Consider the following 12,010-nt stretch of genomic DNA (forward strand, 5'->3'; position numbering starts at 1 on the left):
GAAGAAGAAAAAAGATGCAGCCACAAGGACTTTTGAGATTTGACACATTTAATGCCCGGGACAGTCACAGGGCTTTGGGTGTGCGCCACTATCAGTGTGTGGGCGGGGTCTATCATCTATGGCTGTCATGTGACCTACTTACCTGCAGGCGGCGACAAGCGTATTTGGTCAATTCTTGCCATCCATTATTTAGATCGATGCATCAGATACAACTCTGATACTTATTCATCAGTGCGGGTGTTGTCTTTCAATTTCAGAAACTGAAGAATGTGCTTTCTAAAGAATCACATCCTTCATTTGATATGAATTAATCATGTTAATTTGCTATTATATTGATATAATTACATTGTTAATATGAATATAGGACAAATTCAGTTAAAATGTAACTGTCTGTCGGCCTGTCGAATTGTTGCACTCGATAGAAATAGCTTGGTGTTTTCCCTCATAGCTCCAAATATATTATGATAATAATAATAATAATAATAATAATAATAATAATAATAATAATAATAATAATAATAATAATAATGATATAATAATACTAATAATAATATAATAATAATAATAATAATAATATAATGCAATAATACAACAACAATAATAATAATAATAATATCAATATAATTCAAGGCAAGCATTTGTGATGATAGTTGTTTATTGTCAATTTAAAGTGAAATAAAGTCATCAATGTAAAATGCAAAAACATACATTTTAAAAATTTCGTTACCATAAATTTGACGTCCAGTAAATGGATATTCACAATTAATTTAAGTTACAAGCACCAAAAATAGCTTTTCATTTCAAAATGCAAATATTTATCACAAAATCAAATATTTGCTACGTTTTTAGATACTTAAAATTAAGTACAATTACAATTTTGTTTCGAACACCATTTTCTTTCCTATGTGTTCCTCAAAATCATAGGATGTTTAATACACAACAATGACAGAAAACGCATGGTACACAGAGTAATGCACTGCATGAATGTGGACAAACAATGCAATAATTTTTCAAACAGACGGCTGACTCTAGCAGTTTCCAGAAACATTGATCTTGGCTGCATTTTCGATAGGGAAAATCATCCCTTGATGAAGGGCTGGGCAGAGTTAAAGGTCACTCTCTCCATAGAGGGCAGTGGAAAAGGCAGTGTAGTCTAGTGCCCCCGGTGGTGCTCCTTGGCCCTTGTATTGTGGCATCCTCATAATGCAGTACTCAGCCTGCTCAGCAGGGAGCTCTCTCCTTAGCTCCTCTAACAGTATGTAGGGCTGCAAAGTAAAATCATATCAGAAGGACACACATTAGAGCTTCAACAAATGTTGATCCAAATGCGAGGAAAGCACATTGCTCAGAACATACACACACCTTGTCAGCTGCCAGAATGCGGAAGGACGCCACAACCTGCTCAGCAGTGTCTGTATCAGCAGTCTCTCTGGTCATAAAGTCAATGAACGACTGGAACGACACAATTCCAGTGCCACTTGGGTCAACAAGCAACATTATACGGGCAAATTCTACCTCTCCCTTTGAAAGGACAAAGAGAAAGACAGAGTCAACAAGCTGTCACATTTAATACAGTCTCATATTTGTCTGTATATTTACCAAATCATAACCCATTGAGATCAAACAAGCTCTGAAGTCATCAGTTTCCATCGCACCATTTTTCTTCTGAAATTGGTTGGTGTATCAGACATACAAAGCATATATTATAAGAAAACTATCAGTAGTAACTTGAGTACAGTTTATACTGCATAAGTATGATTCAAGATTGAATACCCGGTCAAAGTGGTTGAAAGAAGATCTAAACTCATTCATCTGCTGCTGACTGATGCCCTTTGCATCTCGGGTCAGGATCTGGGTCTCAATTTCATTAATGGTACGAGCGATTGTTGTAAGGAGCAGTTCCCATCCAACACGGATGTGCTGTTCAAACATCAAAATATATGTTTTAATACATTATCCATGCAATTATTTATGTATCATTTAATTAATTTTGTATACCTCCATAGTGTAGTTTGTGTGTTTGTTGTCAAACACCAGTGACTCTTGAATGAGTTGGTGGTCTCCTTCCAGTTTGTCAATGTTAGGTTTGTAAGCTACTATGACATGCTCACATTGTTTCAGCTGGGTCATCTGGTCTTCAAGTGTGCCCCCGATCTCCAGTGAGCAGCGTCCAATTTCCTGTTGCAACATAGCATTCAGATCAAACATATTTATTTGCACTGTTTAAACATGAAACAATGAAGGAAAAAAATCATTGATAGTGCAACTGTTGTTGTTGTGTGAGTTTTTTGAGCCATTACTGGATTATAATAGTTTTCAATTTGCTTGTTCATGCTCTGCCGCTGACCTCCATTCTGGCCTGTATCCACGGTGCAATGAGATTAGCCTGGGCCGCAAACTGACGTCTCAGCCTTTCATGGGCATGCTGGCGTGCCATCTCCTCCTGGAGGGCACTCTCTCTCTGAGGGACCAGCTTTTTCACCTACAGAACATAGAGCACATGGTCTGTGACATACACTATATGTGCTACATTCATTTGCTTTAAAAGCCAGTTTGTGTTCAACCTTGTCCCATTTATTCAGTAGCTCTTCCGTTGTGATGGAACAGTATGGATTGACCAGAGCAGCTTTGATTCCGTAGCTCTGGGAAATTTTCAGCACTTCATTGTGGACTCCTAAAATTGCCTGTCGCTCTGCATCAGCTTCAGGTAAAGTCGCTTTAAACTGCTCATGAGCGGCAATTAGATTCTGGAAGAGGAATTAAAGTTTGGGAAGAATGAATGAAGTGGGTGAATGTAAAACCACATATTAAAAGAACTAAATATCATTGTGTCTGTTGTTAATAATGATACCTGAACTTCTTCAATGGTATGGACAATAAACATGTCCTGCAGGTCCTCCATGGCTCCTTCCATCCAGTTATTAAACGGCGCTGACCTCTTGGCAAACTCCAGGAACAGCTGATCAATTGTCTCTTGCAGCTTCTCTGTTCTCTAAGACAAACAGCAGTATGACAGGCGTGATTTTTATATTTTTAAGTCTTCAAGCCCCCGAAAACACAGCTCCGGTCCAACAACAACACAACCTTCATAGCTCGCAATGAAATCCAAAAGCAAACATCCCCTCACCTGTTTTGATGACTAATCCCACAGTGCATACCATTGCTCTGGCCTTGTTAACCCCCGATTTTGGCTGGGCGCACGGTGACAGAGTGCAGGCCCCTCACCTCAGCAGGGGACGTTTGGGAGAGTGACAGAAAACAGGCGTCTGTCCCCGTCATTCAGACTAAGCCGCGGCTCTTTGCTGGAGCCCTCACACATTTACGGATCGGAATAGACCAGCCAGGATCATGGGAAATTACTGACTAGTGATGTGGCGTTCGTGACCAAATCGGATCTTTTGAACAGTCTTATGTTAAAGAACAGAACAGAACAAAGATAAGAAACAGCCAAGGAACAGAAAAATATTTGGTTGTCGTCTGTTTCTCAGTTTGAATGATCTGACAAGCTTCTCACAATTTAAATAAACATATGACTTTGAGCGTCACTTTAAGATATTATCGGGTTTGTATTTGTATTTTTTCAGCAATGTACCCAATGTAGATACGTGTGTGAAATATTAGCACACTCTAGTGGTGAGAATATTACTGAATGTTACAGCTATTCCAGGAAATTCACACACTGTCATATTGTTTGTTTGTTTGTTCACTTTATTGTCCCCGTAGGGAAATTTGTCCTCTGCATTTAACCCATCCTTCGATGCCGCTGGGGCGACCCGTAAGGAGCAGTGGTCGACGGCAGTGCCGCGCCCGGGGACCCATTTCCATGATGTGGAGCCAGGCTGATGGTCAGAATCACCTGGCTGGAGGATTCACCTATTGCACATGTTTTTAGTGGTAGGGGAAACCGGAGTACCCGGAGGAAACCTACGCAGACACGGGGAGAACATGCAAACTCCACACAGAAAGGCCCCGTCCTTGGTGGGAGTCGAACCCGGGACCTTCTAGCTGTGAAGCGGAGGCGCTAACCGCTGCGCTACCGTGCCGCCCATATTAGTAGTAGAATACCTCAAGTGCTTCTCTCCTCTTCTGGGTTAGCGTTCCCAGTCTGTCCCACAAGTCGCAAATACTTTGGCATCGCTGGTTCACTGCGGCCACATCATGGTAATCAAGCTCACTACGAGAAACAAACAAAAAGGGTAGGGTATGAGGGTATTACTGAAATGTCCCAATGAACTTATGATTGCTGGGTATCGCTGTAAGAGACTGAGAAGACACAGAGACAGCACAAAAAAAGTACAATAGCAAAACCGACCAAAGAGGAAGTCCAAACATCAGATGGAACAACATCTGCCAGGCGTGTGCTGCTGATAATGTATCAAGTCATGCCCACCTTGTCTAAAAATGTTATATTTACTTTTTTACCATTTTGCGGTTCATGCTGTTGATTATTTAAAAAGGTGTGCACAGTGTGGATTCCAGTGGTTCATACTTTAGCTCCTGCGCAATGGCAGCAATCTGCTCCACTCTGTCCTGGTGAGCAGCCAGATCGCTTTCGAAGGCCTCGTGTTTGCGAAGCAGAGCTCTCACTTCTGTCAGGGTCGCCGTTTCGTAGTCCTTTTGTGAAAGGATCAGCTCCTTACCTGCACCGCAAACGAGGAGAGAGGGGGAAAAAACAACATAATTTCGGTCCAAGATTAAACTATAATCAACAAAAAAAAAAAAAGAGACTGACCAGTGGCCCAGTTCTCATGGTTTGTCGCTTTTTGGCGAAACTTCTCAGCCAGATGGTCCAATCTTTCCAACCTTCGAATCTCCGTGAGAAGCCACTCCTCATAACCTTTCTCTGCCTGCTCCAGCCCCTGCCATGCGCTAGCTATGTCCTATACATAAAATCAAACAAAAAGGAAGTGCCACTAGCTTCACATAATTTAATGCAATCCAAAAACTACCCGCTTAGAGAGAAAAGGAAAACACTTATCTACCGCAAATTCAGTTCTTCATATTCAGAGTGTCCATATCAGTAAAGGACATTGTAATAAACTTGTGCGATGTGTAACTTACAGACACCAGCTTCCCCTCGGAGGGCATGAATGCGGGCCGGTTGCTGATGCGTAGCTTGGTTTGCAGTGTGTTGAAGTTAATTTCCAGCTGGCACTTCTCCTGGACCTTGGGAGGCTTGTGCTGGCGCCTGTAGTCCCTGAAGTCCTCCAGCTTCCTCTGCATCTCAGACATGGTCTTCTCCGGGGTCCGGTTCTCCAGCCAGGGAGTCGTCCGGCGGATCCACTCCAGCAGCTGCACAGCACAGGGGCAATAAGGCAAATAAGTGAGTGTTCCGAAGATAGAAGTGTGCTAAATTACCAGTTCATTTCTGCAATATTAGGTTTAGGGGTGATATAAATAATCACATCCACAAATATGTCAAATAAAGCTTGTGTGAACCCCTTGTCGTACCTCTGATCTATACAACTGTAGGAATAAAATCAGATATCTTCTTGAACTAAAGTCGAGTTTGACCTCTTTTCTGAACGTTTGAATGTAATTACACCCTGGGAACCTGCTCTGTCAAAATTATGCAACATTACAAAAAAAAAAAAGAAAAAAAAAAGTTCAAAGGTTTTAATTTAAGTTTTCAGCTCTATTTCAAAAGGTGTCATCAGCAGGGCTTTAATACATGAAATGATTTCTGCTTTTACTGTACCTCGCTGGCCAGTCTCTCATATTCTTCCATCATTTTCTCATTCTCCTGGTTTACTCCCAGCACTTTACAAATCCGGTTGGCAGCGGTTTCTGCCTAAAAGAGAAAATGCATAAATGAGGAAAAGGCACTTGCATTGGAAAAAAGTTGCAGTAGAAGTAGTATTGATACCTACACCTAAGAACAAAATATGTTTTCTTCATCAACTTAAGAACTAAGTAACTCATGCCCCTAGAGGCCATAAGCGCCACTGCAGGTGTCGTTGCATATTACATTTTCTTTACTTTTTTAAATTTTAAGCTGATAGAAAAGACAAAGGGAAAGAGGGATATTGAACATTGTGCCACTACCCACTACACAATGGAGATAATAGCTTTGCCCGTTAGCCTGTTATCTTCTTCTTTGTCATTCTATTAGTGTATATTGCACCTCCGACCCGGAGCAGGGAAAGTCGCAAGCATGGTTTTCTGGCCAAAGACACAAGGGGGAGTAGATAGACCCTCCAATCATCCCATTAACACTTGTTTCACCCCCAAAGGGACTATGAAAAGGATTTATTGAAGTAAACAAGTTACCTTGTTCTTCTTTAAACTGAAAGTCGGAAGAAATACCTGTTCAGCTCCAGCAAAAGCATGGTAAAAGCAGGACACATAGGTCATGATGGCTCTTTCATCAGGCTTAGGGGTGTTGATGATATCTGAAAAATACATAGTCACACCAAAACTCAACACTCAACTTTTTGTCTTGAGCGTATACTTGCCATGGCCATATATACTGTCACTTAGACAAACATTTCTATTTCCCAGTACCTTCTGCATCCAGCATTTTGGGAATGTCCAGGTGTTTCTCTGCGACATCAAAAGCCAGGTTTAGGTTCCCCAGAGGATCATCCTAAATAGAGGAGCACAGTTCACTGGGCAGAAATGCTGGGACATAACATGCCTTTGTGATGACCTCCATGCTATGGTGGGCACACAACTACTGACCACAACTGAACATCAGAATACAATAAATCTACAATGATTATACAGCATCTACTTTATACATGCATTTTCAGCCTTGACTGTGACGCACAAAGACGTCTCCAAACTTTTCCATGAGGGGCAGAATTAGGCACATATTTATTTATTTGTTTGCCTAAGGGACCGAGTGTCTGGAGTGCATTACAGGCACAACAGCTGATACGGAAAGCCCTTCCCTTCAAATGGGCCAGTGGGCAGTGAGAGTGCCGGGAGAGCAGGGGATCATGCAGCTACAATTGTCTCTATCTCTGTAGCGTTGTCCCGTAAAGCGCCGGGGTGACACAATACATGACAGGGCCAGCTGCTCCCAGATCCAGCCAGATACAAGGATAGAGTAGTCCGATGACGAGATGGATGCTGGGATAGTCCAAAGCCCACAAGAGTGTATATTTACAGTGCCTTCCATTACTATTCTGTTCCCCTGATGAACAATCTTTTTATGTGGGAGACTTTTTCAACCCACAAACACTGAGCCCTCAACTACACACTAATATTAAGCATTAGAAACATAATTTGCTGAGAATTGGTAAGTACTTGATTCACCATTTTCAACATAAAACATCACAGCGTTTTCCCAATCTATCATTTATGAGCACATAAAAGGTGATATAGGTTAGGTACAAGTCAGGAATGGTTAAGGTTTGGAAAAGGGTTTGTCTTCATTGTCTGAGCAATAACATAAATCACTATTCTGTGTTTGTAAATGATTAACAAATGATGAGGAGCAAATGCTTTATAAAAGATGGATTAAGTATTTTATTTACCAGTGTTTTATAAGTGATAATAGTATGATTCATGTCGGAGAGTTGGTTGGAATATTCCCTATGTCTTGGCAGGTATTTATGAATATGATGTGTCTATTTATTTCCTAATCTTATCTTATTTATCTTTTTTTCCCCACTGTATAAAATACAACAGAACATGGCAGCTTGTAAATATGTTTTGGATAGAATAAGTTTATCTTCTTTGTTTTTATTGCTATTTTTTTTTCTTTCTTTTTTTTCAGTGAAAATCATAGATTCACAAGCTGAGACAGCAAACTACCAGTGTTTGGCAAATTGATTAGGGTTCATGCAAGCCCAGTGCATGATGTGTAACATCATATTGGTCTATGCTTAAAAGATTCAATATTTCTTTGTTCTCCCATGTGGATGGAAGCTTCACACTGTGTGTGTGGGACAATACCAGTGAGTGAAGAGCAGAGCCTGCGAGGGCTGGGCTCAAGTTTCTCTATCAGGGGTCGGCATCGAGTCAGGTCAGCGGTGACTTCCTTACTTAGACAAATGATGATGTCAGGGTGAAATAATAATGAATTTGCGTTAGAGCCGGGCGATATATCGATACTTAAGATATATGGATATATTTTTCAAAGAGATATGGAATTAGACCATATGGCATATATCGATATAGTTCAAATTTGCGCAGTAATACTAATTTTATAGACAATTTTTATAAAAGTTTTTTTGTTATTTAAATGTGCACCTTATGGAGCTTTGTTGTTTGTTGTTTATGTTTACATTTTTGAGTGAATTTTCAATAAAACTACTTGTATTTGGCTTTGACTTTGACTTGACATTTCTTGTCACAGCTCTCACTTCGCGGAAAAAATCTTGCGATATATATGGTGTATTGATATTCAACCTAAATATATTGGGATATGACTTTTGGTCCATATCGCTAAGAACTTTGCACACTACATGTTTGGGGTATTTCAACTATTCAACTATTTTGACTAACCCTACAATTTTGTAGTCTGAGTGATGAGGCAACTTATATAGCTGACAATATATTTGTGCTTGTTAATCTCACTATGAAAGTATGTTGATAATTTACTTTCTCAACAGTGCATCTATGCATGTGTATATTCTATCAAGCAAAAAAATATTTTTAGCCGGTGGAGAAAGTGAGGCTGCGCTTTACCCGCTGTCTCGCTTATGAATCAGAACATTTTGAGATCAAAGTCATGCATAAAAATGTGCCAAGATACAGCACAGAACTAACAACAAACATCTACACAGTGACTGTTTAGAAAACGGTGAAGCCACTCATTGGCACAACTGTGATAACTGGCTTGTTAGTGTTTGGGTCTGACACACACAGCATCCTGTTATCTGTCTGAGCACACGACACCTTGTTGAGCTTAGAGTAGTCGATGAGGTCAGGTCTGTGTCTGTGAATCAGGGCGCAGAAAGCCAGGCCATCCTTCCAGCTTCACCAGCCAACAATCACAAAGAACCAACAGTCAGGTCCAACAGGATTAGGGCTAAAGATGAAGTCTAGCGCCACAGACTTTATCAACCACACAAGAATGGTTACATAAAACTAAAACAGACATTTTGAATCGACCAAATGAATAGCTGGATCTGTAAGGGGCTACAGCAGTGTTCAGTAAACATCAAGATGATCCATGGGTATGCGTCAAACTCCCATTAAACAAAATGTAGCCTTTAAAGCACTCACCTGACATGGAAGTTTTGGACATTGACATTCCTGTAGGGGGCAGTCTTTCTCTGACACCACAAGAGAAGACCTTCCTTTGCAGATGTTTCTGAGCACATCAAAGTGGTAGAATATTGTGTGAATATATTATTCATTGACAAGCCATGATTATGTGGTCACACCTTCGACAGAGATGTCCTGAATGGCAAAGCGGAGGATGATGGTCCATATCATTCCAAGTGTCATTTTTACATTTCCATCAACAATCTCTGGAAAGGAAAATCACATCGGTGGAATTTATTCTTTACTGTCCTTACTAAAGCTTATGTTTTACCTTCAGCTCCAATTGAGACCAGTTTGACTCCTTTGCTTGTTATAAAATCCAATGCTTTGTTAACGTTGGCAATTTTATGAAACCGCATCTTCCCTCTGTCCGGTTTGGGTAACCTTTCACCTGTGAACAGATGAGGAGAACATTAGAAACCCTTTAACGCTTATAAAGGCTTACAACTCTCTGCAAGTTCCTCCTAACTGTATTATAATTCTGACCTGAGATGACTTCCAAAAGCAGCATGAGCTTGAGACCGTTCCTCAGGTCTTCCTCAATATTTTCAATCTGAGTACCAGCTTTCCTCAAGTGAGAGTTGCACCATGCTGTAAAGGTCTATAAGAAAGAAAACAAGTTGGATTGGATATGCGTACAGTTTATTCTAGCAGTGAGTGGTGAGCTGACTAATATGATAATGATCTTTTTCAAACCATAACTTGAGTCTACTTAATAATTAAGATTTATAATCATGATATTCTTCCTCCACAGTCAAGGTTTTGGTCATAATGTCTTGGAAGTTAACCTCATTGTCTCACCTTCCCATGATGCACTGATATACTGTAAATCTAGTATAAGGACTAGATCATTGTCCGGCACTTCCTATTTTTATCAAACCTCTCAACAGCCTCCAGCGCTGTTCGCCGCAATCAGCGCTGTACGGATAGAAGCTGAAAGCTGACCACAGAGCACATTCCGACTGATATAAGGTGTTAAATTTAGAGAGCTCTGGCATGCCTTATGATAAGAGATGGGGAGGAAAACGTCAACATGGCTGAAAATGTCATGTGCACACAAATTGTCATGATGTATCACGGTTTGGCCACTCGCACCGGTCCAGGTCCAGCTGCAGATAGGAGATAACCTTATCATAAACATGTATGGAGTTCTTCCAGGTGACACCTCTTATTACTGTGGCTGGATTGGATAACGGTTGGAAACGAAAGCCAGTCCGCCATTAGAGTCAAGTACTGCTTAACTACAATGATGTGAGCTTGGGTTTATAGACCTTTTTAGTCCTTGGTACTCTTAAGCGTTTTAAGGCATATTGGTAATTATATATTTTAGATTAGTTGTATTGTGACAGCTTAAAGCAACCACAAGGAATCACAAACCGTTCATGTCCCAAGTGAGCTGCCATAGAGGGCATTACTGCACATTATTTGGTGACCTTACAATGGAAAAGGAAAATATAATCACTTTTTACAGCTTGCTAGAAACACTTCTGAGTCAAATTGAGGTGGGACTCTGTTTTGCCATGTGGCTTCTTGAGAAAAACTCTTTCAATTATCACCATATAGTCATAGTTGAAATGAAGTGAAGTGAAAGGATCTCCCCCCAAAAAAGAACACTGCCAAGAATGTGTTCTCTGGAAACAAAAGCAGGGTGGTCCAAACAGAAATCCTTGTGACATTGTTACTCAGTGATTGATTTATAACATGGCTTTAATCTTGGCCACTATTACAGCATACATCAGAAGAGGAATTGGCCATTTTAAACAGGTGTCTCTCCAAATGTTAAAAAAAAAGAAGCTAAATCTCGCTCTCTGCGGGTTACTGGACAAAAAACTGGACCAAAAATGACACACAATAGCGCAGATTTACAGTATTAAAGTCAGATACGCATGGTCTATATTGAGATGTGCTGTAACGGGTGCAATATTTCTGTGAGGTTTCTATAAACAAAAGAATTCCTGCACCAAGGACACTGGATTAACCCTACTATAGTGCCTTTTGGACCTGGGGTTAAATTTAGATGCAGCGACCGTTCTAATCCCCAAGAGCGTCATCATGTGGTTGAGCATCTGTTGACAGCCCTGCATTCCGCTCGTATCAGTCCGCGCCCAGCCGCAGGACCACTGCTATTGTTGTACCCATCGCCTCTCCTCCTCCTCCTACAGACGAGTCAAGACGGCTTCTATAAAACAGAAGTACTCCTGAAGTGACAAATCTCAAGTTTTAATCAATCTGGGTGGCGCCTGATGAGGGCACCATTCAGTTATTATCAGTAGGCTATTTAAAGCGGGCGCGCGCATGAACTTGTCGTTTAACTTAATAGGTCCGAAGTGAATGAATAAAATCAATAAAACTCTGCTATACACGGTTCATTCTCCACCATAATAAATGCAGTCTTGTGTTGTTTCTGCGTTGGCACATCACGCGTAAAAAAGTCACTTTACGCATAACTTTTACACTGGCAACTTTTACTCACTTTCCTTTGCTGTTGTTCCCAGGCAGGGTCCAGAAGCATGTCCCTGTCCCATTCGTCCTCCTGAGTCATGTACACGTCTTCGTACCCGTTATCATAATGCACCGTGGTATCCATTTGGGTCATGGTCATCGTCATCATCGTTGCGCTTTGGGTTTTCTTTAAATGATGCTGCTGCTGGTGGGTTGCGGTGAAGTTTGCTAAGTAATTTCCCTCAGAGCTGCTTTTGGTCTCTCACGCTTGCCCGTGTCCTCTCGACCTGACAGTCGTCTGGCCCTGGTGACCGGCTCGGTTGAAAAAGGAAGGGCTCATTAGTACTGG

The 12,010-nt window shown here is 41.0% G+C and overlaps 1 protein-coding gene across 1 annotated transcript; it reads right to left on the reverse strand.

Moving 5' to 3' along the window:
* Positions 1-962: 962 nt before the first annotated feature.
* actn2b (actinin, alpha 2b) lies at positions 963-11,933 on the reverse strand. The gene is made up of 21 exons (XM_079560164.1): positions 11,693-11,933; positions 9,706-9,820; positions 9,491-9,610; positions 9,339-9,425; positions 9,178-9,265; positions 8,848-8,926; positions 6,505-6,586; positions 6,307-6,392; positions 5,699-5,791; positions 5,062-5,292; positions 4,733-4,880; positions 4,490-4,640; positions 4,066-4,174; positions 2,852-2,992; positions 2,565-2,747; positions 2,348-2,482; positions 1,999-2,178; positions 1,774-1,920; positions 1,600-1,665; positions 1,363-1,521; positions 963-1,265 (listed from the first exon to the last, which is right to left on the reverse strand). The coding sequence occupies exons 1-21, from the start codon at positions 11,828-11,830 to the stop codon at positions 1,107-1,109; spliced, it is 2,697 nt and encodes an 898-aa protein (XP_079416290.1). The 5' UTR covers positions 11,831-11,933; the 3' UTR covers positions 963-1,106.
* Positions 11,934-12,010: the final 77 nt, after the last annotated feature.

The sequence above is a fragment of the Gobius niger genome (assembly GCF_951799975.1).
Source record: "Gobius niger genome assembly, chromosome: 7".
Classification (NCBI taxonomy): Eukaryota; Metazoa; Chordata; class Actinopteri; order Gobiiformes; family Gobiidae; genus Gobius; species Gobius niger.

What these genes read in the sequence shown, in the direction of transcription:
- actn2b (XM_079560164.1), bottom strand. Translation starts at nt 11,830, where the DNA reads ATGATGACGATGACCATGACCCAAATGGATACCACGGTGCATTATGAT. An exon ending in CAAAATGCTGGATGCAGAAG is followed by an intron (nt 6,393 to 6,504) that starts GTACTGGGAAAT and finishes TGTATTTTTCAG; the next exon opens with ATATCATCAACACCCCTAAG. An exon ending in ACACAAACTACACTATGGAG is followed by an intron (nt 1,921 to 1,998) that starts GTATACAAAATT and finishes ATGTTTGAACAG; the next exon opens with CACATCCGTGTTGGATGGGA.